General features: G+C 47.7%; 1 protein-coding gene and 1 long non-coding RNA gene across 2 annotated transcripts in view; both read right to left on the bottom strand.

Annotated features, from left to right (window-relative positions):
- The window catches only part of DAP (death associated protein), a 60,167-nt gene extending 35,971 nt beyond the window's left edge, over positions 1 to 24,196 (bottom strand). The window contains exons 1-2 of the mRNA XM_027125329.1: positions 24,000 to 24,196; positions 11,417 to 11,513 (exon numbers count right to left, since the gene is read on the bottom strand). Coding sequence (XP_026981130.1) covers positions 11,417 to 11,513; positions 24,000 to 24,054 — 152 coding nt within the window. The 5' untranslated portion in view covers positions 24,055 to 24,196. The remainder of the gene's footprint in view (positions 1 to 11,416; positions 11,514 to 23,999) is intronic.
- LOC113630150 (uncharacterized) lies at positions 718 to 1,699 on the bottom strand. The gene is made up of 2 exons (XR_003436836.1): positions 1,392 to 1,699; positions 718 to 1,331 (listed from the first exon to the last, which is right to left on the bottom strand). It is a non-coding gene; the product is annotated as an uncharacterized LOC113630150 (long non-coding RNA).
- Positions 24,197 to 27,991: the final 3,795 nt, after the last annotated feature.

A 27,991-nucleotide genomic window follows, 5' to 3' on the forward strand; every position in this document is an offset into this window, starting at 1 on the left:
GGAATAACCTTTAAGAGGATTTGGCCTAACTTACAAATCCCTCAGTTTTTCATCCTAAATGGGTATGGGTTCAAACATGCACTCTGTGGGGAGTCTGTGAGTGCCCTTGGGAGGGGAACCTTTCTGTAGCGTTGGCTAGGTGCCAGCTCTTAATTCAGACCCTGCTCTGAATTGAGACCCTACGGTTCCCAAACCTTGTTCCCTAGGCTGTAGGCTGAGGTTCCGACCTCTGCTCTGCTTCCACTGTCCTCCCTGGACTTCCCTCCTCTCCTGTGTAGACCTGGGGCCTCCCACACCCCTTCCCCAGCTCCAGGAACCCTCCATGGACGACGCGCATGACCCAGGGTACTGGTCTTTGCGCCTGACTTTTCGACGTGCACACATGCACGTTACTGCAAACCACAGGGTACGAGTTAGGAAGAGTCCCGGGACCCAGTTCTGGCCAATGAGTTTGCTAGGGGGCTTCTGGCAAAGCTTTTCTTTCTCCTAAAAAGGAGGCAAGAAGAGATGCCCGTTTCCTCCTCTGGGTACCATACATCGGTATGTGAAGACGGGACCTGCTGTGGTTAACCCACCACCGGAGGAAGCTGCTGCAGGACCAGCCAGAGACACCAGTGGGGCAGGGCCGTCCTGGAAGGAAGACCCACCTCCCTCCCCTGCAGCCAGACCTACTCTGGGCCTTCTGCATGGGAGACAGCGCATGTCCCTGATGCCTGGGCCCATCTGCGCCGGGGTCATCTGCTGTTGGCAGTGGATGGCATCCAACTAATGTCTCTCTCCTCACCTCCCCGAGTGGTCCTGCTGTCCTCGAGTACTGCAGCCATGGCCCTCCAGAAAGTCATTTCAGTGTGCATCTGCTTCCCCAGCTATGAAAATGTGGGGGCTGGATTACAGCCATGGTTGCCAACCTTTAGTGCCTGAGGACTTCTTTTTTTTTTTCTTTAACCTGAGGTAACATTCACACATCATAAAATTCACCATTTTAACCACTTAAAAATATAATTTGGTGGCTCTTTTAACATTGACTTTGTTACACAACCATTACTTCTATCTAATTTCAGAATACTTCCCTCCCAAAACAAAAGCCCAGACCCAGTAAGCAGTCACTCCCTATTCTGCCCGGCTCCTTGGCAACCAGGAATCTGCTATACGTAATCTGCATGGAATCTTCTCCTTGGATTCGCTTATTCTGGACATGTCGTATACATGACATCATAGCATGTGTGGTCTTTTGTGTCTGGCTTCTTACACTTAGCATCATGTTTTCAAGGTTCATCCAATGTCATAACATGCATCCGCACTTCCTTTTTTTATGGCTGAATAATATTGCACTATATTATTCCCATATATTCCCATTATAATATTCCCATTATTATTATATACCCATATACCCATATGGGTATACCATATGGTATATATGGCAGTGTTTGGTTGTTTCCACTTTTTGGCTATTGTGAATAACGATGTGATAAATTCACGTACAGTTTTTGTATGAACTTCTGTATTCAATTCTTTTAGATACACACCTGGGAACAGAACTGCTGGGGCTCACGGTAGTGCCGTGTTTACCTTTTGAGGAGCCAGAAACTACTTTCCTCAGCAGCAGGGCTTCTTTTGTTTCTTAAAAAAAAATTTTTTTTATTGTGGTAAAAAATGCATATCATAAAATTTAGCATCATAACCATTTTAAAGTGTACGGTTCAGTAGTGTTAAGTATATTTATGTGTATAAGTAGAATCATATAATATTTGTCCTTTTGTGACTCGCTTGTTTCAATTAGCATAAGGTTCATCCATGTTGTAGCAGTGACAGGATTTCCTTCCTTTCTAAGGCTGCATAGTATTCCATTGTATGTATATACCACAAGCACTGTGTTTATCCATTCATCCATCAATGGACGTTTGGGTTGCTTCCACCTCTTGGCTGTTGTAGATAATGCTGCCATAAACATGGGTGTGCAAATAACTCTTGGAGACATTGCTTTCAATTCTTTTGGATATATACCCATAAGTGGGCAAGGGCTTCTTTTTAACGTAAAAATCTCTGTTGATCTCTACCTAATAGGTGTTTTGCTCATGGTATCTAGACCCTTCGAGATCTTGAGTGAAATCTGCCATCTTACTTCTCAAGAGCTCCACCTGGGAACACCTGGATTAGGTGACCTCTCAGGTACGTCCAGCTCTAAATCCAATGGTTCTGTGAGGATTTCTTGAGTATAATGCCATCCTCATGACTCTAGTCCACGTTAATGAGTATATCTCTGCCCCTAAGGATGTGCACAACCAGAAATCAAAGTCAATATCTTCCCTAGAGCGAGCTGAGGGCTCAACAGAATATGCCCACGAGGATGAAGAATTTTCATCCTCAACACTGGCCTTACCTAGCTCACCTCTTTCACCAGCCGGAAAATAAGAAGTAATCAAGTTAATAAGTTAATTAACAACATACCTCTAAAGAATCAAATTCTAAGCTAATTATTACTGATTCACTAAGTATTTTCTGAGCGCTATGCATTCTGACCCAGTTTAAGTCAAGGGAGTTTATTTAAGTAGAGGGTTTGAAAATTTCAGGAATAGTAATTGTAATGTAATAAACTCAATAAAGGGCTCTTGTTTCTATGCAGTAATTCTTCTACGCAGCATTATTCTAGGTAGTTCTCCTTACATATTGCATCCTGTAAAATCCAACTGCTGGAGAGTTGATTTAAATTCAGTTTCTACGTTTATGTAATAAGGAAACAACTTCCTGATAAACAGCACAACCTTTGAGGAACACCGTGAACACGAAAGAGTGATCTGTTCCAAGAGGCTGACTCCAGTACAGATGAACAGGGCTGTGCCTGGAGAGGAAAACTGATTGCGCCATTTCCTTTCTTCCCTCTTTCTATCTGATAAAAGGTGGCGGGGAGCGTGGCAGTCTCATAACGAGGCTGGACGTCTGTGGAGGGGGAGGAACCGGGAACGGGATGCTCTGAAGCTCATCAATCACACCCCATTTCCGCATCCGTTACAGAACCTGAGGTTGAGCGAATACTGCCTCTGAGCCCGTGACCAACAGCACCCGGCGCTGGAGGGCAGCCGAGCCTTCCGTACTTTCCTTCTCATCCTCACCCTGGTGGAGTCCAGCCAGGCTCCCGTGACACAGGGATGCCCATGTTCTTCCTCCCTCTGTGGCACGGTGAGGTTTTGATTCACTACCTGCCAGACCCCAGTCTTCCTTGGGGCCCATCTACGTGAAAGGGGAGCTCAGACACCGAGTTCCTGTCAACGCCATTGCCCACGACTCCTGGGACACAAATTATCTGCGTCCCACACCAGCTGCTCTGTGTTCACTGGACAATTCTGGGCAAAACTTCTTCATGTACACAGTTGCGCTGCTATTGATCATACTAAAATACAGATAGCCACAGGTTTTGGAAGACACGTTTAATTTATACTACGTACAACCACAGAACTGGTATTGGAGCCACCGCCCATCAATCAGCGAGGAAGGCAGTCCTTGCGCTTCAGAAGGCCAGGGCATCACTGGGAAAGTGAGATAAACGTGCAGATTTTTCTATTTGCATATATCTTTTACGTAAAGAACCAAAACCCAACGAACTAAGCTTTACCACTATTTACTACAGTCTGCAGGCTGACTGTCCATCGCCCAGCCTCATGGCCCTTAAGGCTTTGGAGGAAGGAGGGGGGTCACCACCCACAGGTCCCTGCGCCCCTTCCTTTGCCACATATATGGGACACTGTCTGGTTAATGGGCTCATGCATTAAATTCTCTAGCTCTATCTCTGATATATCCCCAGCACCTAGATCTGTGCTCAAATGTGTAGTGAATGAATTTAAACAAACTGTGACAAAATGAACACGTGGCTTCAAAAGATCCCTGCAAAAAAAATCCTCCAGAGGCTGAAGTTAACACCAATACAAGCACAAGTGAACGATAATAAGAGAAGAGCTCTCGCTTCTTGCCCTGGCACGGGTATTTCATGAACCGCATTACAAACGCCGAAGATCTAATCAGACGTGACAGGAAGCCACCCTTCTCCATAAAACCTGAAATCACCAGGAAAGACATTAGAAATTTAGATTTACATTGGAATCATTAATGAGAAACACTACCTCGAGGGTATTTGGACCTTCAGATGTTAGCTAATGATAATAAAAAGTCAATGGTTAGCAAGACATGTAAAATATTGCTTATTTCACCTTGATCTAATACATTAATATCCATTTTGTATACCTTTTACAATGTATATAATGGGAGCAAAATATGCATGTATGATTTTAAAATGAATATATACATATGGAGGGTGCAGGCAAAAAGCGTTTTTTTTAAATTGATGGAGTGCACGATCAAAGTTTGGGGCCACACCCCTGGTACAAGGCATCCACCTGGACGGGAAGGCAGGCTGCTGCAGTGCTCAGCCTGGGCAACCATAATGGATCGCACAGAAGCAAGAGTCACTTGCCACGTAGGTCTCACGGTTCACAAGTTATTGAGCCACCATTGCTGTTGGGATGTCACTGGAGCTGGGCACCACCCACCGATGCCTCGTGGCATTGAGGCGCTGCCTGCTTGTTATGGCTTGAATTGTGTCCCTACCCTTCACCCAAGTTTCTTATGTTAAAGCCCTAACTTCCAGTACCTCAGAATGTGACCTTATTTGGAAATAGAGTTGTTGCATAATTAGTTAAGGTGAGGTCATTAGGGTGGGCCCTGATCCCATATGACTGGCATCCTTATGAAAAGGGGACATTGGACACAGACACGCACACAGCAAGAATGCCATGTGAACACTGGAGTTACGTTACCACCAGCCAAGGAACCAGGGGACGGGTCTGGAACAGATCCTTCCCTACTGCTTTCAGAGAGGGCAGGTCCTGCTGAAACCTTCATCTCAAACATCCAGCCCCTACGTGGGCAAACCTGACAGTGAGAGCTGCCGAACAGCAACTAGACTCTCCCCGTTTTCCTCACCGAGGCAGACAGGGCCGTCCATCACTATTTCACGCTGCTATAACATCCCTCCTCCTGTGCTTTCTATTCTGAGGATCTGGCTGTACCACAAGCAGGTGACACCAGCTACCCCCCTCACAAGGACATTCCACGTCACTCATGTCACCACATCGAGACTCTGCCTTCGGCCGAGGGCAGGGGTCTGTGGCCCATGGCACTCCAGCCCCCGGGTCAACTGTTGCTGCCACGTCATGGGTCCTGCCTGCCGACACAGGCCATCCGAACAGCACAGGAGTTGGGAGCTGGCTGGCACTCAGCACTCCTAGTCCAATGGTATCTCCACACATCATAGGGAGAAAGATACATCCCTTTTAAAAGGCAGCTGACAACTAGCTTGGATATAAAAGATGATATTGTTGCAAAGTAAGGATGATGTTGAAATTGGCTCGCAAGCCACATGGTTTAGTTCAAGTTCAAACACGCAGATAATGGCTTAGATAAAAATTCCCAGGCATACGGGCTTTTAACTTCAGCATTTTCAATTTTCTGTTTCTTATCTTCAGAATTAACTTTAACTGAGAGAACCATTAAAAATGGCCATAGATTACTATTTGACATCCGTTAGGCACTGACTTGTTCCCCGCCCCCAAATATATGAAATCCTTACCCCCAGTACCTCAGAATTTAACCTTTTACGGAAATAGGGTCTTACAGAAGTAACTGAGTTAAAATGAAGCTTTTAGGGTGGGTCCTAATCAAATATGACTGATGTCCTTACAAAAAGGGGAAATTTGGACACAGAGACAGACATATACAGAGGGAAGGTGAAGTGACACAGGGAGAAGACCATGTGAAGACAGAGATCAAGGTGACACATCTACAAGGCAAGGCATGCCAAAGATGGCCGGTGAAGGAACCAATCCTGGATCTTGGAGTTCCAGTCTCCAGATCTGTGAGACCATACAGTTCAGTTATTTTAAGCCACCCAGTGTGCGGTATTTGTGACGGCAGCCCCATGGCAACAGAGCCTGCATCTGGTAATAACTGTTTCAGGCAGGAGTTATCAGTGACGGCTAAAAGCAGGTGAGAGTTTGATGAGAAACAATTACTCGCGGCACTTTCACGGTTATTCACAGACGTGCACAGGGCAACAAAAATGATCGGCACGGATATGCAGGTGCCCGGCTGCCTGCATATCCGTGACTCTCTGCCTTCTTATTTCAGCGCTTATGCTGTGAAAGAGCGTCCTTTTCATGGTCTCCATGTAAAGACATTCCTTGTTTTGCAATTAACAAATATATTGGAGGAAACTGACACTGTAAAATTATCCTGTCTCTCCTTAAATTTTTGCCCACTAGTCGTAGTATCCGTCCGTGGATCCTGCTGACAACCACTGTGCTGTTTGCCTATTGGTGATAGTCTAGTTCTCGCCTTCCTTATAACAATATTAATTGGAATTCTTCTATAAAGAAGAGCTGTCCCTTCTCATTTATGTATTCAACTTATTTATATCAGTATGGACTCATGGATATCTATTTCACTCTATGGGTTATATTCCAACACTATCATTATTTATTTTATCACAAACTGTTCCGTCTTTGCCATTAGGTGTGTCTTCAGGTTGGCTTCTGTGTTGTTTTGACACGTCCCATCCTTTTTGGAATTTTCCTTATGTTCTGGCACTACAAGTTGTTACAGGCTCATCTGGTATTTTTCCAGCCCTGGCCCTGGAATTAACTACTTCTCCAAAACACCCTAGTTCACTTGATTGGGGAATGGTGTTTAGAAACCAAGATCCTGGCCCTAGGGATGCTCATGGCTACATGGTGCCAGTTCTTTTATGCCCTGTCAGTGAACACAGCTGGGAGGTACAGGTGTGTACACAAATCCTCCCCAACGTATATTTATTTATATATGTATGTACCTGTCTGTATGTATCTGCTATCCATCCAACCATCCATCCATTTAAAACTATGAGTTCATACTAATACCTCCAACTCCAATTAAACACCACAAAGCCATTTTAGTCTTCCCCCTTTCCTATTTGTAAGCTTCTTTCTCTAACAGTGAGAAGTCTGACTCTTCATTAGCCACAAGATATTTACTTACTTGTTCAATTGTAATATACCCATAAAGCAATTTCAGAATTGCTAACCCAAAGCCCTGAAGACGTATTTACTAACTGGAGTGTAGCATTTATGCACAGTTTTTTGCATTTCTTGTCTTTAGCCTTATAGTACCCAGTCAAAATACTGTTTCCCAAAATACTATTATTGTACTTAGGTTAGGTCGCTCTCCCACCCACGCCTTTCAGTTGGTAATAGTAGCCTTTGTATTACAATTAGGTCCATCTGTTACTGTGTGTGTTCCATCTTGGATCTCTCCCACATTCTGGATGATTGGAATTGTTTGCTTATTTTGGGGGTATGTGAACACAAAACAGCACCACAGCCCTGAGTCAGAGCTGTACAAACTGCCGAGCTCAGAGAAGGGTTGCTCCCTTGCTACCCTTATTGCCCCATCCCCACTTCCCTCTTCCTTCCACCCCTTTCCTACCCACCCCCAGTCCACACACAAACCCTTCCATTTCTACTTTACTCTTCCTGTCACCTACCTTTTAAAATATTTTTTTTACCAAGCTCGATTCATGGTAGGCCCTCAGTACATGTTCACCACTACACTGTTTTTTAGTGAATCCTACTGACTATTGAAGTCCATTCTATGCTGCAATTTCTCTTTTACATAATGAAACTGGGCACTTCATCTTAATATGCTCAACAGAAGGCTTTGAGGAAGATCAGAGCTTTCCTTGAGTGGGTCAGTTCTGAGACTATATCTAGCAGCCACTCAGGAAAGTATTAGCTCATAACAATGAAGTCTCTTACTCTGTCTGGATATGAAGAGCCACAGGTAACTAGAACTCAGCTTGATGGAATCCTTGGGAAACATTTTCAAATTTGTGCTACATTATTATTTTTTCTTTTTTTAAATGGAGCATTTCAGAACAATTTGGTGGCAGAAGAAATTATTATTATATCTGAAAAATTACCAGATTATGGGGAGTAAGAGTAACATAAAGACTTGCAAAAGAAGATTCCAAGTAAAAGTGTTTGGGGGTTTTTTTGGGTCACATAATAACCTCTTTAACGCTCCAGTTGTTCATTTTCTCTGTAATCAGTACTTGATTTACTGATTGTGGAAGGAAGCCGCCAGAGATGAGTCAGTAAATACAAAGCCAGTTTTAAATATCTGGGAAGGAAAGCAAAGAGTTTTGCAAATGCAGATCTAAGGAGGAAATTGGCATCTGAGACTGTGCACTTATTTTCATATCTGGAGAACACTTGGATCAAAACATGAAAAAATACAGAACTTTAGGATTAGGGTAATATGAATGTTGAAGTCACATGCCATGACATTTCCAAGGGAAATTAATGTAAAACATTAAATGTCTGACAAATTCTGGAGATGAAGAGGTCTTTCCACATGTAAAGTAAAACCAGCCCAGTGCCCTGAAACCCTGTTGTAAGCTGGAATTAGGCCATCTACTGATGGTAGGGCTGCACAGGTGGGATTATGGGCTTGAGGAATATGGAATAGGTTATGGGCAACCCCAGAATCAGTAAGTTTATTTTATAGAGGGATTTGGATTTACAGTCTGTTGATCCTAAAAGTATTTTGTCAGTTCAGGGGGCTTCTGTAGCCTATTAAGGACATAGGCTTCCAAGTCAAGACAGGGTCAGGACTGAATCCTGGCCAGACCACTGACTGGCTACATATCATTGGGTCAGATAACCTCACTGGGCCTTGGTTTCTTCGTCTGTGTAATGGGCATAGTAATACCAACTTTTGGGTGGTGTGTGCACTAAACCCAATGGGAAGCACTTAGTAAGTGCCTAGCACAAAACGGGTGCTCAGTTGGTACACACACCCCAGGGGCTAAGAGTAGGGGACTACGGACCCAGCTGCCACTCTGGAAGGCTGGCTCTGCCACTCACTCGCCATGTGCCCTTGGAAAAGTCACTTAACCGCTCTGAGCCATTGAAGTGGGAGTAGTAACCTGGAATGAGGATAATAATCGAGAACCAGCTCTCACAGAGGGATGAGAACAGAGCAGTTGCAAGTAGTTCAAATGAATAAACACGGGCAGAGCACTTAGAGCAGGGCCAGGTTCGCTGCATCCTGTAACATTATCAATGACCGTTATTAACTATGACTAGTCAATTAGCCCACCAGAAAAACGGGGAGTGCATGGTGATGGAAATGACCTATTATACAGAGTACCAGGTCTGGTGTAGGGGCTTGGAAGAAATTGTATTGGCAACATATGCCAATAGCTTCAGAGTCTGCAGGGGCTTACCCCTTCTGTCAATGGCGTGTCCGGTGGTTTAACCCACAGCAGTAAAGAGAGAAGCCAAAGTCCAGAGGACAAGAGCTAACACACCATGAGGAACACAGTACAACAATTTGACTGCAGGGAACAAACATACTCTTGGTCATATGCAAACCCTGCCCTGCAGTCCGCCTGCTTCAGAACACTTCATGCCAACCACCCTTCAAAGTGGATAAGATGATAAAATCTAGAGAGCTGGGTGCTCTCTCTTTTCTCGTGCAATCGTTCATCCTCTAGCACATATATTTAAATTGTACATCTTCCATAAATGCTGTATTTCACCTCATGAGAAAAAAATCAATAGAAAGAAAACTAATGGGCTATTCTGTCCTTATTTCTAAACACGCTAATAAATTATCATCTGTCACTGTATTGACACTGTGTTATGCAGAGAAATAGCTATTTGTCCCTTATTCCACTTAAACTCATGCACATTTCATTAACTCTCCAGGATTTTTTTCCAGGCATGGCTCTCTGTCTCATCCTCTCTTCCTTCTTAGGGAACCAGTGGGTATGAAGGGAAGTGACATCCTGGGTTTCCTAGAGGAGGAAATGACTATAGGCCACATGCTCTTACATTTGCTTCCAAATCCAAGAATATTCTCACACACTGAACTAAAGTTTTGTTACAACTCTTATGCAGGCAAAACTTAACCTGGACTGATCCAAGTCTGTAAATTTTTAAAATGCATCTCTGCTGGTGCGAACATCATACACAGATTAGGCTGCCCGAGACCCCACTACGGGTGCTGTATGAAATGTGTATGGTCCTATACTCCTAAAACCTGCTTCATCTCCTAAAACATCAGAATTTCTCAATTCTGAAATAAATTAGGCTCCAAGGTTTTCAGATACAGGACCACGGACCTGCAGGAGAATTCCTGATGTTACGTGCCAAACACAGCTTTGTGAAGATAGCCAGTGGAAAGAAAATTCTAGAATTTTCTTTAAACCACCTTCTTCTTTTATAAAACCAGAACTTAGGCAGAACCTTCCCGTTGCTGATCTCATGATTTAAAATGGGCAATAATCACTCAGAAACTTCACCTCAAATTTTGTCCTCCCCTCCAGTGACTGCCCTGTAAGTCATATCACATGAGGTTTTATAGAAAATACCCAACGGGGCAGCACATATGTAAGCAGACATGTGGGATCACCAAGCACATGCACGTCCTTCTTAGGGGGTGCGTGCTGTCAGCAGCTACTCTTATGGAAGCCTGCCCTGCTCTGGACCCCAGACTTGGGTTTAGTTCCTGCTCGGCATGGCAAGCGTATGGCCTCTGTGGACTTCAGTCTCCCGTGTGTAACCCAGGGAGCGTTCCACCTGCTATTCAGGACTGCTGGAATGAAGTACAGAAACACAGGTTGGCTGTCCTCCACTCTTCCTTTTCCCCTGACTGAGACTTGTCTGGGGGCGAGTTATAAGGCAGAAAGCTTAGTGTCCACTTTCCTTTACATGGACAAGCTCACAGACAGGTGGGCATTGGTGGTGCATGTTTGTATGTTACAAGGCGGAAGGAAATGGACTTGTATCAAGGTCGTTGGACCAAACTTGACATCAGAATCACCAAGGAAGACAGGTGTAAACAGAGATGGTTGTGTTGTAGGAAGATGAGCTGTCGGGGACGCGGGAAGCTGGGGGCTGAGATGTCGTTTAAGGGCACTCGGTCACTCATAAGGGTGTGGCCTCAGTGATTCTGCTTGGCTGAAACTGGCAAAGCCCTAACGTTTGTAAACATTATTCCAATCAGTAGTTCTCTGCCCTCACTGCACAGAATGCCAGGCCCAGCCCAGAGATTCAACTAGTAGTTTGGCAGTGGAGGTTCAGGGCTTCTGCCCACAGACAGATGCACCCGCTCGGATTTATGCAGGCAGAGGGCGTGCTCTCGATGCCCTGTTTCTCCCATCTGGGAACACAAGCCCCGCCTCACTGCTCAGGAGAGGAAAAGCATACAGCACAGGGCCCACAAAGCCCAGGGGTTATCAGAAGCACGGAGCAGAGAACAAACATTAACGTTTAACTGAGTAACGGGGATTCGTGAGACATCTCAAGGTTCGCCAGAACGCTCCTACCTGGGGCTTTCCCACTCCTGGTCGTCTTTGTCCTTCTCTTCTCTGGTGTCTCCAGCATGCGGGTGTTTCTGCACAATTCGCATCCCACCGGCTTTTACTGCGGTGAAGACAAAGAGGGAATGATCAGTGTGGACACGGAACCACCGGACGGCAGGGGAATGAGCTCAAGGGTGTGTGTTTGTCCCATGGCCCCAGGTTAGTCCAGATCAGCTGGCGGCGACAGGGATTAACCGCAGAGGTTAAGGCTGTCAGAGGGAGATGCAATATGATGTGACCCTCAACACTGTCTCTTACTTCAGATCCACTTAGAAAGTTTCCAAGCCTCCTTTGTTTGTCTGGTCTCCTTTCAAGTACTTGGTAAGAGCAGTAGTGCAACCAGAGTATAAACCGTGTGGACACAGTGGCTGCTTGCTTTCGGTTACACTCAGCTTCTCGATGCAAAAAAAAAACCCACTTAATCCCTGCCTGTAGTATTTTCTCAAATGCCGAGGGTGCTTTCAAAGGGGCGATACAGCCACAGGTGACACAGGACAGCTGCTGTGCACACAGCCAGAGTCCACTCCGGTGGCAACCTTTCCCAAACTGTGCTGTGAAACCCTAGAGTTGGCAGAAGTTTATTTGGTTTTTAAAAACAGCCTTAGTGACATATAATTCACATACAATATAATCCACCCATTTAGAGTGTACAGTTCTCTGGTTTGGAGTGTATTCAGAGTTGCACATGATCCTTTTCAAACGTGTTCATCACCCTAAACAGAAACCCATCACCGGTCACTCTCCAATCCCTCCTCTCCCCCAGCTCCTAGCAACCAGTCACCTGCATCTGCCTCTTCTAGACATTTGACATAAACAGAATCATAAAATACACAGTCTTTGGTGACAGGCTTTTTCACTTAGCATAATGCTTCCAAGGTCCATCCATGTCACAGCCCATGTCAGTACCTCACTCGTTTTCATGGCTAAATCATACTCCACGGCACACCATGGTGGACCACATTTTGTCATCCATTCATCTGTGGTGGTCATTTGCATTGTTTCCACTTTTTGGCTACTGTGAATAATGCAGATATAAACAACTGTGTATGTACAAGTTTTTGTGTGGACACATGGACATGTACCTTCATTTCCTTGGTACATATGTAGGAATGGAATAGCTGGGTCACATGGTAACCCCATATTTACCCTTTTGAAGGAACCCCAGATGCTTTCCAAAGCCATGGAACTGTTTACATTCCAGCCAGTAGGGGTTCCAATTTCTGCACATGCTCGCCAACTCTTGTTATTGTCTATCTTTTTATAGTTATTCTAGTGGGTGTGAAGTGGTGTCTTATTGTAGTTTGATTTGTATTCCCTTAATGGCTAATATGTTAATGATGTTTTGCAAGAGAAAAACATGACAACAGAAGTGGGGATTCTAGGATCTATGAAGTGTGGGAAATGCGAGGTTGAACAAATTAAATGTGTTTCCTCAAGACAGATCTTCTGCCTTTACTGTGCACTGTAAGCTTTATATGGGGCATATAATGTGCCATCTTTCCCAAGTGTATTTCACCACAGAACTCCTCCCCCAGGTAATGCTAGTTATCATTCTTCAGGACTCTAGTGTTCCATGGGATAAAGTATGGAAATGCTGGCCTTATATCCAAAAAGCCAGCCCCACATGGCAGTCGCCTGTGCGTGTTTTAGGGTCAGCAAGTCCCTCCATGTACTCAGCTATGTGGTCTTAGATTAGTCAGCCACTCAAAACCTCAATGCTTCATCTCCAGAAAGGGGTAAGAGCCACGTCCTAAGATGGAGAAGTTTAGATGAGAAGAGAGGCTGTTGAATCTTAACTCCCAAAGTGATGCTGCTTGGAGGTGGGGACTTTGGAAGGTGGTTAGGTCATGAGGGTGGAGCCCTCATGAATGGGATTAGTGCCCTTACAGAGACCCCAGAGAGCTCCCTCACCCTTTCTGCCAGGTGAGGACAGAGCATACAGCCGTCTGTGAACTAAGAAGCAGGACATCACCAGACACCGAATCTGCTGGTGTCCTGACCTTGGACTTCTGGCCTTCAGAACAGTGAGAATGTCTGTTGTTTATAAGCCACCCAGTCTGTGGTATTCAGTTATAGCAGCCCAAAGGGACGAAGATAGAGGTGCTCAGCAGCTTCCTGGCACTTGACAGAAAGTAGAGTGTATTAACGGAGCTCATTGGCCCCACGTTCGGGTGTGGGGCTCAGGGTATTCACCCTCCCTCCTCAGGATAGCCACTCTATGTTCCGCCACAGCCCTGCTCTGACCACACAGTACAACCAGCTTGCCAGGCCACATCCTCCGGTGTTTCAAATTACGTTGGACCCTGCTGAATTATGAAAGCCCAGGACTGGTTTCTTTATGATGCTGCGGACAGGAAGGAGAATGTGAAACACCCTGAGGCTTATACACTTCGGGTTTATTAGTCTTCAATTTCCCTGGGAGGATTCAGGAAGCTAACAATGCCTGTTGCACGGCCAGCAGTACCCAGCTGCAGTCCATCGGAGGAAGGCAAAGTAGAGGGCATGTGAAATAAAGGACCGTGTTTAACGATGCGTCTGCTGGTCTGGTTTTGGAATGAGAATCTCCCATCACTTCTTTTCAGTGGGGAGGGGACATTTACTTTGTTAAAAAGGAAATATAACCCTGTCCAGTAATTCTCTCAAAAATCTGCTTTTATCCTGACCAATTTTTATTCCAATCATTTTTATTTTTCATTTCTAGAGCCTTTCCCCCCTCAAATCTGTCTGTTCTTTATTTGATAGTGCATTACTCATATCTCGTGTTTTTAATTCTTTTATGTATTTAATCATTTTAGGCATACTTGTCTTATGGTTGTATATCTAATGATTTTATTATCTGAGGTCCTCGGGAGGCGCATTCACTGTTCGTTTTTCTCTGATTCTGGCTCTTGTTTGGGGTGAGTGTGGGCCATGGGCTTGTCTTCAGTAAGCCTTTATCTGTGGGGATCCTCTGGGGTGTGGGGTGCAGGCAGCATCCCTTTGGAGAGTTGCTGTACACGCTTCTGTCAAACCTGGAAATCCTTTTTACATTAACTGAGAACAGGAATGGCCAAACTGTAAATTTGAACTCATTGCCCATGTAAAGGCAGGCCTGCAGTTTCAAATTCTCCAGGAGCCTGTTTGCCATCCAGAGGCCAGGCTGAAACATACCAGCTTCCCCACCACCCCACTGTGTTGCTGGACACAGTTTTTTTCCTGTACCCTTTCTCCATGAGTTTGGCCTCTGAGCACCAGCTTTCAGCTGGGGTCTTGGGTTAAATGAGGCCATAGGGATGGGGCCCTAATCCAGTATGACTGGTGCTCTTATAAAAAGAGGAAGAGACACCAGGTCACTTCCTGCCTCACGTGGGCCCAAGGTTCAGGCTAACTGTTCTGAATTTAGCTACTTTTCTGGGTGTGATTCCTACAGATTTCCCTCACTTTGGGTTCAAATTAAAAAAATAAATAAATAAGAAAACAAAAATACCATTTGCAGGTGGCTTATCAAGATTGCCCAGGTTATGCAGCCTGCCAAACCTTAAGAAATGGAGACTGAAAATAAAATTCTGTAATATACTTAAGATAATTATCTACTCACTCTCTTGAAATATAAGATTATGAATGTTTTTGGCCAAAAGAGGAGGCTAGAAGAACTGTCCCACTAAATTTTTTAAAAATTCCTTTTCCTCTCCCATTTATCCCACCCTTATCCCATGCCCATGAGAAACTGATTAAAGGTGCTGTTATGAGCTGAACTGTGATCTCCCTAAATTCACAGGTTGGAGCCCTAGTCTCCAGAATTTCAGACCTGACTGGATTTGGAGACAGGGCCTCTAGAGAGGCAATTAAGTTAAAATTAGGCTGTTATGGGGGGGCCCTAATCTGATAGGACTGATGCTCTTATCAGAAGAGGAAGAGACACCAGGGAGGCGCATGTTCAGAGGAAAGGCCACGTCAGGACGCAGTGAGAAGGCGGCCATCTGCAAGCCAAGGAGAGAGGCCTCAGGAGAAACGACACCTGCCAGCACCTTGATCTTGGACTTCTGGCCTCCAGAACGGTGAGAAAATAAATTTCTGTTGTTGAAACCACCCAGTCTGTGGTATTTTGTTATAGCAGCCTTAGCAAACTAATACAGACGCCCATTTAAAAATGATCTCTGAATCATTTCGACCTGGTAGACACAAAAGCCTTAAAACTATAAATCCCAGGTGTGTTCTATAAACTGGCTAACAGTAAAAAGAGTGTACAACTCACTACAAAAGGAATGGAGGATGAACATCAAGGTGACGTTCGAAATAATCACATCTCGGAAAGCTCGCAGGGAGCCTGTCCACTTCTCTGTTGACGTAAGTACACACGTCCAAAACCAGTCACCCCACATTAGCACTTCATTTAATCTAGTTTATAAAAACAATTAACTTCATCAATCTCTCACAGTATGTGTGGTGATTAATGCAGCAATAAAAAGTGGCAATAATAATAATAACTCAAGGCTGCGACAGATTCATTCTAACTTGCACGACTGCCAGAAAATACAACAGCACATATTTATCAAATGTTTTATTACTGTCTCTAGGACTCTTCGTTGGTAAAAAATGTAAAGGCAGAGCTTGTTCTGCAGAAATCTTTGCAGAATTCCTTGTGAATGTAAGTATTTTCCTGAGACATTAGTAAAAACAAAAACAACTCAGATTTTTTCTGTGGTGCTTGTTATTCAAATGTGAGCTTCAAATTTCAAGAATAACAAGCTGCGCAGTGGTTAAGAATCCACCTGCCAATGCAGGGGACGTGGGTTCACTCCCCAGTCCAGGAAGATCTGACATGCCGCGGAGCAACTAAGCCCGTGCACCACACTACTGAGCCTGCGCTCTAGAGCCCGCGAGCCACAACTACTGAGCCCATGTGCTGCAACTACTGAAGCCCGGGTGCCTAGAGCCCGTGCTCCTCAACGAAGAGTAGCCCTCGCTTGCTGCAACTAGAGAAAGCCGGTGTGCAGCAACGAAGACCCAAAGCAGCCATAAGTAAATAAATTTAAGGAGGGGGGAGAAAAGAATAACAAGCTTCCTCTTAACAGGAGTGCCAAGCTGAAGTTAAGGGCATGGATACTGGAGCTAGATCCCTGGGTTCAAATCCCAGTTCTGCCTCTGTGTGTGTGTGTGTGTGTGTGTGTGTGTGTGTGTGAGAGAGTGTGTGTGTGTGTGTGTGTGCGTGTGTGTGTTGGCAAGTTGCTGGCACTGTCTCAGGGTCCTGCCTGTGAAGAAAGGGTGGCAGTGCTCTCCCCGCAGGGGTTCTCTGAGGACTGAAAGTGAGCTCATGCAAAACACCTCCGCCAGGGCCTGGTCCCCATGAATGCTCAGCTCTCAGCTCCTCTCAGGAGACGGGTTTTCACAACTAGCATCGAGCACTTAGAGAACCCTCCAGTGTGCGAGTCCTTCGTGGCTTACCACCTCCTCCCCACAGCTTCCTCACGTGTAAGGTGGGGATGGCAGGACCGATGCGCTGGGTTGCTGGGGAGTGAGTGACACACCCTGCAAAGTGCTCGCCCACCATGGGGCGCTCCACTGCCCTGGTCAGCTGACCACCTCCAGGACTGTCGTCAGTACCTCACCACACCTAAGTAAGTTCTGGTGACCTGCAGATCCTGGAGAACCTTCCACTCTTCATGCCGCCACATGCCAGGCCCTGTTGTAACCACTGGCCAGGCGCCCCCTTACCCCCTGACTTTCCAATCACCCTATGGTGTAGACCCCCCACCCCACAAGGAGGGGAAGCCAGTGGCCCCGGTCGCACAGGTGGCAAGCTTCTGACCCCGGCAGCCTGCACCCTTAATCACAACCCGCAGGCCTTGCCCTGCGTGAACATTCCAGGAAACAGAGCGACACTGCTCCTCAGAGAGACAAGAGTGATGGCCTATGGAGAGGGTCTAGGACAGGAAAGAAAGTATGTTTGATGTTGAAAGCTCTCTGCAGAGCAGCTTCCTTCCCAAGGAGCAAAGGGGGAAGAGGAAGCATCCTCCAGATCAGACTTTGTCAGGTGGGTAAATATCGAGGAAGTAGCTGATGACATAGCCCCCCAGGGCCGGGCATCCCCTCAGGCATCTGGGTGCCTGACTGTGAGATGGTCCCCGACAGCTGGCTCTGGGCCCACACTCAACAGCAGGCTAGGAAGACCCCCCAGCTGCACGCCGGGCAGGGGGATGAGAAGGGTGTCCCTAGATGGACAGTCAAAGCACCCTGCACCAGGGAGCAGCCCCAGCCCTGGCTGCCGTGCTGAGCAGGACTTGTGAGCGGATGCTTTCTTTGTTCTTGCCCAAGAAGAGCTACTGAAATGTGATTCAAAGGAAACCGAATCCACGCAAAAAAAAAAAGAGATGAAAGCCTCCGAGAACTGCTCCGGTGAGAACAAAAGGAAGCAAACCAGGAACACTCAGAGCTGCAGGTTAGCCGAGAACGCGATCGTCTCAGGTAAAGCAGCACTGTGGCCGGAAAGCAAAGTGGACACGGGACCAGACAGCCCCCGGGATGGGGGACAGTGGTGGGATCAGGGCAAAGGAATATGGTCCCTCTTGGTTAAGAGGAGAGGAGGCTCCTTGGCCAGCAGAAGAGCCTCGCCCGTCTGGGGAGGCTGGTGGCCCTGAGGTGGGGAGCCCTGTGAAGGGAGAGTGGAGGATGAAGGGTGAAAGGCAGTGAGTCACGGGGACCCTAGGAGCCCCGGCACCCCTCACCCCCGAGGCCAAGTGCAGTTCCCCCCACGGGAGCTTTCCGGTCTGAGGCAGCGGGCGAACATGATGCTTGCGCTAGAAAGCGTGTCCCAGATAAATTGCTGAACCTGCAGCCCTGACGGTTTCCTCTCTAAGAAAACTGAAGACCAAACAAGGGAAACTGCTATTCTGCGCTCAGAGTCGGAATAAGGTGGGAAGGCCCTTCAACAGCACGGCAGCAACCCTGCTCACCCCGCAGGAGAGGAGACGTGGCATTCGGAGGCGTGGAGCGTGGGGCAGGGCCATGGGGCTGTGGACCGGGACTGGACAGGCCAACCCGTCTTCCACGCAGGGCCCGCTCCATCCCCTGACAGGCCGCCCCAGAGGGCAGAGTGCGTGGTGAGCAGGCCAAGACAAGAACCAGCCGGACGGAGACCCGGGCCAAACCCAAGGAGGGTGTGGGCAGCCACAGGGGAAAACCTTGCATTCAGGGCGGCGGACTTCAGAAAGTCCACGGAGAAGCAGCATCCCTGCCTGGAGGTACTTGGGGACAGGCAGGGAGGCAGCGTTCATCAACCCTAACCCCAGCCTCCCTTGCAGCTGGGCTGGGGCCATTTACCTGGGTCGTGGCCCTAATACAGCAAAAAGAGGCAGAGTAATGAGCCCTCCCCAGATGGCCACGCCCTAGTCCCTGGAGCCCGTTTACGTGTTGGGCCGCATGGCAAAGGGGAAGGAATGCCGCAGATGGAACTGAGGTTGTGCATGGCCTCTGGAAGCTGGAAGAGGCAAGAAAATGGATTCTCCCCTAGAGCTTCCGGAAGGAAGCTGCAAACACCGTGATTTCTGCCCACTGAGACCCATTTTGCACGTCTCACCTCCAGAACTGGAAGATAATACAGCTGTGCTGTTTTAAGCCATTAAATGTATGGCGCTTTGCTACAGTGGCCACAGGAAACTAACGCAGTGACACGTGCCGCTCCCAGGCCGAAGCACCACAGGCCCCGGCACCACGGCCCGCACTCAGTCCCCTCCAGAGGCGGAGTCGCTGGGCAGGAGGGACCTGGGCCTCTGCCACCGGGAGAGAGATACACCTTGACCTGCTCAGCCACTGAGATTTGGGGCCATTTGCTACAATTAGTGAGTACAACATAAAACTGTAACTACCACAGTACTTTATACAACAGTGAATAGTCCCTATCCAAACAAAAGAATCTCTGAAGCTGGGAAGGGGAAACTACTCGCAAAACCAAGCAAGAGTGCACAGGCATCGTCTGGAATAAACAGAAAGAGGAGGACGCGTCTGTCCCCCAAAGTCCTAGAGCACAGAGGGGAAACTGAAAACACGTCTTAGAGGTGCTCGGTCCACCCTGACAGGAAGCTTTTTTAAAAAAGGCAGTGACTTTCAACAAAATAAATTTTTTTTAAAAAGGCTCAGATTATAATTAAAATATTATTATCAAAGAAAAATGCAGTGACTAAAAGGGTCTCTCCTTTTTTTTTGACATGTCAGGAGCAAAGGCAGACCTCTCTCCTGTATCTTCAAGCGTTGATCAGTGACTGGGTGACATAGGTGTGCTTAGCACACCTGCTGATTGCACAGTTAATACACTAAAAACCAAATCAGTCTTGCCTTTCTAGCAACAGAGTGGCCGCGATAATATGAAAACCCCCGACGGAGATAATTCAAGGAGAAGTATCACCCACAACCCTTTAAATGCATCCTGACTGATTAAGAGAACAGAGAACTGAATTATTTTGAAGTTACTAAAGAAAAGCAAAGTGGTCTCTTTTCCCATTTTACTTTAATAAATCCATTTGACTCAGTTCTAGAAGGGACATAAATTCTACTCTTCAAAGAAAACCATACGTAAAATTAGTAACGCTCCAAGCTATCCTGTATTAGATTTATGAGAACTTTCCTGACATACGGTTTTGGCTCCCCTTGGAAATGGGGGGGAACAGGGCCAGCAAAACGTATTTAACAAAGAGACGTTATCCTCGTCTCCACCACAAACTCATGGAAACCGGCTGGAGTAATAGTGGGGCCTGGCATCACGTCCCCCCTTCTGCCGGCAATCAGAGCGCTGCCCCTCGATGAAACAGAACCTCACTCACTTTGCTAATCTGCATTTGCAAGAACTCCCACAAAACAAGCAGTCTCACCCGTGTCTCCGCAGGTATCTGTGGCCGAGGGCGGTGGCAAGGTCTCAAATCGTGAAGACTTGGTTACTTTTCCAGAGGACCCGGCCCCCAGCGCACTGCAGGACACAATGCAGTGCCAGCCACCACTCAGTGGGTGGACTTTGTATTTATTCGCCTAGCACCTTTCTCCCAGGCTCTCCAGAAGCCTCATTAATCTCACACCTTGGGAGGAGGCCCCTGGCAAGTGATGGAGCCCCCTGTCGAGAAGGGCTGCCGGTTCAAGGCTTGGGGGTGTCGGCAATACTGCAGAGGGTGTTGTCCTCCGTATCCCAACTGTAAGGTGACTGCTAGTTAAATGAGCTCATGAGTACCAAGCAATTAGAATTGGGCTGGTGAAGGGGCGCAGAGCATGCCACCCCAAAACATGGCTCTTCGGCATAAGTATGATTTTGAGCAGATTAAGAAATAGCACAGGGCTTCCCTGGTGGCGCAGTGGTTGAGAGTCCGCCTGCCGATGCGGGGGGCGCGGGTTCGTGCCCCGGTTCGGGAAGATCCCACGTGCCGTGGAGCGGCTGGGCCCCGTGAGCCATGGCCGCTGAGCCTGCGCGTCCGGAGCCTGTGCTCCGCAACGGGAGAGGCCACAACAGTGAGAGGCCCGCGTACCGGAAAAAAAAAAAAAAAAAAAAAAAGAAACAGCACACAAAGAAAAGCCATATACCGAGAAGTCACCCTTGTTAGGAACATTTACATTTATAAGGGAAATCTCCACTTGTAAGTGTCTCTCTCTCTGTACCAGGAAGAAAAGGATGACTAAATTATAGGAGAATCTTAACATCTGCATAACCGTCTTCCTTCCACTGGTGCATTTCCTGGTTCCCTCCCATAACGGGGGCCTCCCCTTCTCCCTGGCATTTTTCATCTTTACTATTTAAGGTGGTGGTTGGGAGTGACTCATTTTTCTTTAGTATCTCCCATGTATACAGGAGATATACATGTTATTAAGCTTCTGTTTTTCTCTTGTTAATCTGTCCTTTATCTTAAGGGGGATCTCAGCTAAGAACCTAGAAGGGTAAAGGGAAAATTCTTCTTCTTCCCCTATACCCCCACGCATTGTAACGCTCAGCAAATGTTAGTTATAGTTTCCGCTGTGATGCTGCTGCCGAAGCTGGCTGACAGTCCAACCTGCACCCCCAGTACCCGCTGGAGACAGCTCAGCGGCGGAGGGAAGTTGTGGGCTGCACATGCTACGGAGGAAGGGAGAGGCAGTAAGAGGCTCCGGAGAAACTCGGGAGCTATTTATTGAGTATTCTGAACCAGGCATTGCGCATCAATGGGTAGCCCTGGAAGCAAGAACAGGCGGACAGGTGGAGGCTATGGGGATGCACAGGAGCGTCCCCGGTTCAGACAGCAATAACGGGAAAACACAAAAGAAAAAGAAGAGAGTCATGGAGGAGAGTTTTATTGTTTTCAATTGCAGAGTTAAGCACAAGCTCTTGTTATCCAGCTTAAGCCCTTAATGAAAGTTTTCCCAGTGTTTTTAAGGCTGTTACTTTGATTTATGAACTGGGCTCTCGGCTGTACTTGATGATTATCCTTTATTATAGTGGTTGCCTTTTTTTTTTTTTTTTTTAACATCTAATCTGCAGAACTGTCTAACCTCTGATCATACCGGAGTAAACAAGGCCACCCAGAACTTTCTGCCAAAACAGCCTTCCAACCAGGGGCCTCTGTACCACAGGGAGAAAAAGCACCTGAGCGGTACTACCTGGCAGGCAATATACCACAAGGGACGAAAGGTCTCTTTCTAACCTGCACCCCTGGCCAAGTGTGACCAGCCTTGTGAAATGCAGGATGACAGTGACAGCTTCCTTAGCAGCTCCTGCTGGAAGGGGGTCTCAAAGGCTTAAGGGACCCGCCCTGAAGTCACTTGAGGAGTTTACCTGTGGGACTAACTGCCCCTGGGCTCCAATCCTGATGGATGGCGACAGGAACAGCACAAAGGCAGCCCTGCCCTGCTACTTTCTCAGGGACCATCTGGCCCGAACCTCCCATTTCATGGATTAGGAAAACTGAACCCTAGAGAAGTGACAGGCCTCAAAACTTAAAACCCAAGTGCACTGCTACAGCAGCACAAATACACTGGCTCCCCTCTTCTTGGGCGTAAATAAGATGTTTAACTTGTAACTCACACAGCCTAGCTGTTTACAATTCAAAGAAAATCAGAGTCCTTCATGAAGTTTCTCCCAGGGAGTTAATATAGACGGTTTATACCTCTGATCTTAAAACTCTCCATGTGGCTCTCTCTATATGTAATTTCATTACCGCTACTTTGCTTTGGTATCGTTCCAACACATACATCTAATGCCACTCATCGCCCAGGGACAGGGGAGCCCTGTGCAGACTGCTGTTGTGTGGTCCATGGCCACGAGTGTAAATGAAGGTGTTCCCTCCTGCCGTGCTGCCCAGGTCATCAGGCAGGAATGATGGACATGAACCCGCAGCGGCAGGAATTAAACGTCAGAATTATGATTAAAGGAAATGCCTTTGAAGTTCTTTTCTAATTTTAAACTAATTCAACACAGAGACCCCCAAAGTCTATTTTCCATTACAGTGGAACTATTTTCTAAAATCCCATGCTCTTACATCCCCACGCATCGGTTAGCCATTTTTCTTTCCTAGTGCCAGTCAGTCTTCTTGTTGTTCAGAGCTTGCTTCACTAGTGAAAAGCATTCCCTACTCTGGAATGCAACATACGTAAAGAACTTCTCTGTTCACCGTGTTGAGGCAGAGAATTAGTGCCCTATAGTGGGGGGCGGCAGACAGAAATTAGGGGAATCTTTCCTCTAACAAGAGGATGGCACAAATGTTCCATAAAAAGCAGCCATGTTTGGCTAAGGCTTCTGTTATTAGCAAACTGAGTTGATACTTTAACTAACGTGTGCAACTAAGACCCTAAAGCCCCACACACTGAAATGACTCGTATCCTGGGACCCAATCACCTTTGATTCCCTCCCAGTGTCCTTCCATACGGATCGATCGTCATTCCAAAGGAGAGGAGAAAAAGCAATCCACCAGTTTGGGCAGATTCGAAAGAGCAAACAGGAACTGGGCTCAGAAAGGGGAAGAGACGGTTTGAACATGAAGGTTGGTTAGAGACTCATTTGCTAAGAAAGATGACTCTTTCCTGCATTTAACCTCCTTGGCTCGGAAGTTTAGGATGTGCAAAAGCAAAAAGCAAAAAACAAAACCACTTCTGAGGAAAAGCAGAATGCGACAGAAACTGGAGGGGAAAAAAGTCATATTGAGTGATTAATGATAAAAATGATTTCCGCTCCTTTGGTTCTTTTGTAATGCTGTCAGCCTACGATTTATCATCATGACGTTAAAAACACTGATTTGTCGTTGTTTCGGCTACTCGTTTTTCTAAAACATCTGTACATTCTAAGTAATTATTCACCGCCCAAACTTCTAGGAGCAAGTTGTGCATCTGGGCTTGTTCAAGTCACTCTAATTTGCATGCAACTCGCACAGGCTTGCGATGTTTCGCATAAAGAAACACGTCTCACCAACGCGGGGCTGAGTTTAACTTAGACCCCACGAGCGGACACGTCCCAGGCTGGCCGGCTGCCTCCCCCGCCCGGCGCCCCGCTCCGCGCCCCGTGCCCGCGGGTTCGAGCCCGCCCTCCGGGCCCGCGAGAGGAGAGAAAGTGGGAACGAGTCAGTACCGGCGGGCGGGTGTCCAGCTTTCGTCTCTAGCTTCCCCTCGGGAGGCGAAGACATGGTGCGACCGGGTTTCAGAGGGACCTGGACGGCGGTAGTCGAACGCTCGCGGGCCTGGAGAGAAGTGCGCGCGAGCTTTAGCGCCGGGAGCGAGGGAGGCGCGTGCGTGGGGCGGCGGGGCCGCGCGCGCGAGCGGACCGACCGCGGCCGCCTCGAGGGGGCGCGGCTGCTGCGCGCCTACGTGGCGCGGCCCCGCCAGCCCGCGGCTGCACGGTGGCGTCACTGCACCCTCCCCGCCCCGCCCCGCCCCGCCCCGCCCGCCGACTCCCGCCCGCTCCCGCCGGCTCCCGCGCGCCCCGGGTACTGAGCATGCGCAGTCGGCGGCGCCACGTTGGAAGCCTCGGCCGAGGGCGGAGTAGGTAGAAGGGGAGCGGGGGCGGGGTGTTGACGGTTAGAAGAGGCGGGCGTTGGTGCCGGCGGGCACAGTCACCCGAGGTTGAAGAGCGCCCAGCAGGAGGGTGGCACCCCCGTGCACGGTGCTCCACTAACCCTCCAGATAGACGGTGGTGGGGAAACAGCTTCAACAGTGGGGCACCCAGGGGTGCTGTGTGCCGTCGGGGAACCGGACCGTCTGCCAGATGGCCTCACCCGGCTCACGCTCGGAGCGACCGGTGAAGTGCGGAAATGAGACCCCAGGTGGGACCGACCGGGGGCCCAAGAATAGCAGGGATTTGTTAAAAGATGCTGCAAATGGGAGAGCCTCCTCCCCGCCCCACTCCGGGGGAGAAAGGCAGAGCTGTGAAGCCTGGAAACCTGGACAGAGGTCTTGCAAGGTTGCGTCTGTGTCCCCTGTCTCTGCCGTCTTCATGTTGCGTTGGGTCTTGATTCTGTCCAAAGCTGACCCATTGGCCTTGTGCCTCGGATTGCAACCTTCTCGCCTTCTCAAGCGCTTTGTAACTGCAGGTATCCTCTACGGACCATCAGTCCCGCCTTGCTAAATTAGCGTTCAGACATGTCCAGTGTCTTTAGAAAAGGAAACACCATCGGCTCTCTTGGCTGTATGTCTCCCTTTGACAGCACAGCTGCTCGAAGAGCATCTCAACACCCCCACCCCCACCCCCCGTCTCCTCAACCCAGTCCAGTCCATCTGGTTGCCATCAGCGCCCCAAAGGCTGCCGCCAGCCAGGAAAGTCCTTTTATCATGGTCACTTGTGACCTCCACGCTGCCCAATCCAGTGTTCACTCTTCCGCTCTCATCCTCCTTGACCTGTCAGCAGCGCTTGACCTAGCTGACCGTCCCCTTCCTCCTTAGCTTCAGGGTTGCCACATCGTGGCGCTGACATCCAGTGCTTGGGCTGGAGGCTTGGCTGCTAACTCTCAGTTGGGTTGGTTGGCTCCTCTTCTAGGTTTCTGAACACTTGAGTCTCTCAAGGCTCAACATCAGTCCTCTTCCATGTCTAGACTTGGCTTCAGTGGTCACATGAGGCCCACTGTCATCCAGATGCGTATGGACCCCAAATCTGCAAACCCATTTCTCTATGCCTGCCTCTCCATTAAGCTCCAGACTCACATTCCACTGCGCCCTTGACCTCCCTTACCCAGATGTCTAACTCAGCGCTGCCCAGCTCTTTGCATCAGGGCACACAGAGAAATGCACATACTCTACGTTGATCTGGGACTTTCCCCCGACGTTTCAGTAACACTACCAGTGGGACAGCTGTTGGCCAGGCAGCAGTCGTGATATAGTTGTCTTTGTCTTGCATTCATATCAAAACTTGGAGACAGGTGTCAGCAGCTTAGAAGAAAATATGACATCAGTAGTGGAACACTCTTTAAGGAGATGCTCCATCACTAACACTATTCATAGAACAGAGTGAGGAAATCCACAGACACTGATGGTTTGATTCTAAATAGAAGGAAGCTTTGAGGATACCTAACCCAACTAATTGTATGAATATTTTCTTCTTTATGTGTGTTCAAGAGTGCTATATGGTTAAAAACTCATGCCTTAAGTCTAAAAGCACCATTTCTAAGAAGTATGAAATAAAAATTCTAGGTTAGAAAACATTGTGTTATAGTTTAGTTTGCAGCGTTGTTTCCTCTTAGTGGTACCTAAAGTCATATGTTAAGAGCGATGGCATCTTCAATTCAATGACCCATGGTATTGCTAGGGAACCCTGGGGGTAAAAGAAGGAGCATGCTGAGGAAGGAATTAAGCTACCCAAGGGCTCTGGAGGCTCCGGTCACCACTGGGCTGCACCAAGGCCTGAGAGGATCCGTATCTTTGCCCGAGGCCTGTTCTGGGACCACACTGATCAAGACCCTCTAGTGTTAACAGCCTTGCCTAGTTTTACATGTGGAAGCAGAACTCCTGACTCACCCATCTACCCATAGATACCTTCCCATCTAGAGCAGAATCCAAACTAGAGTACCTGCCTAATCCATAGCGTTCCTACTGAAGAAAATACGGTTGTTTAAGGAATTTAGCTTGAAAAAAAACACCCATATTTCCCAGCCTCCCTTACAGCTAGGGGTGGCCAAGAAGCAGTTCTGGCCATTGAAATGTAAGTGGAAGTTGACTGGGGCTTTCTGGGGAAGTTTCTGCATTCTTGATATGAGGACCACCCTTCCTCCTGGTGACTTCATCGTTCACACCGCCTTGAATTCAGACAGAAGGTGGAAGGCAGAGCAATTGTATCGCAACGACGAGGCAACCAAAGGCATGAAAGCCGTATGCTAAAGGTGGCGCAACAGGAAGACGAAAGGAAGCTGGACTTTGAGGTTCTGTGGTGTCTCTGCAGGGCAGTGGACCCCGCCTCCAGACTGTTTTGTTGTGTGGAAAACAAACCCCTAGTAGATGCAGTCCCTGTGGTTGGTGTCTTTACATGCAGCCAAATGCAACCCCTACCAGGCCCTGGGTGATGGGGGCCCTGCCTGCTTCTAGGAGCTCATCTCTCACAGCTCCTCTGGCCACACTGGCCTTTCTGATGCTCCTCAGATGTGACAAACCAACCCTTCCCTTTGGGCCTTAGCATCAGCTGTTCCCTCCACCTGGGACCGTCTCCCCCAGATTCGTGCATGGCTAACTCCTTGGCATTCTGGAATCAGCTTTTGAAAGGGCCTATTCCTGACCACCAGATCTGAAGAAGGCAGTCCAGGCACTCGACTCTCATAACTTTGTCTTCATCGTCATCCATCAGTATCTCCCTGGGCATTACTGTCTTTCTCCTCTGACTTGCACGGTCAACTGGCAGCCCACTGAGGAGAGAGATCTTGTCCATCTTTGCTCACTGTATTTCTACCACCCAGAACCGCGGTGGGCACAGAAGAAGCATTTGATAGATATTATCCCGCATAATTCTGGAGCATAGATACATTTAGTTTCTCACAACTGTTACGTAAATGAAGAACAGCAAATGAGGTCTACACAGAGAATGAAAAATGTACACAGTATGTATTATAGATAATTAATACAGATTGGCCACTAATACATTAATACAGATGACCACTAATGTTTCCTGATACTTACTTTCACTCACAAGTATATTCGTGCGTGTGTGTGTGTGTCCAGCCCCACAAGTCCTAGTTGCTGAGGATATATGTCAGACACCACCCTTTGGAAGCTTTTTATGTGGACATGCACATTCCATAGATATTATTAGAATTCTGAGTGAATAATCTTATAAGCTCATTATAACTCTGGGAGTAAGGCAGGTTGACCCATTTTTACCAAGAAAGACAAAAGCAAACAGACAAAAAGGGGAAGAAAGGATGGTTGAACTTATGTGGGACACAACCCTGTTGAGCGCATACTGGAACCAGAAGCCAGGTCTTTAAGCCCCAATCCCATTTCTCCCCACCGTTGGCTGCCTTCTAACGTAGAGTTTTGGGAGCCGTTTCCCCTTCTTCTCCAAGCAGGCTCTTTTGTAATCCCAAGTGGTGCTGGAAAAAATGGCACTGAGTCTAAGACATTACTTAATGCGAATGCTGTAAACAC

The sequence above is a fragment of the Aethalodelphis obliquidens genome, unplaced genomic scaffold (genome assembly GCF_003676395.1).
Source record: "Aethalodelphis obliquidens isolate GAN/ISIS:26980383/991018 unplaced genomic scaffold, ASM367639v1 scaffold29, whole genome shotgun sequence".
Classification (NCBI taxonomy): Eukaryota; Metazoa; Chordata; class Mammalia; order Artiodactyla; family Delphinidae; genus Aethalodelphis; species Aethalodelphis obliquidens.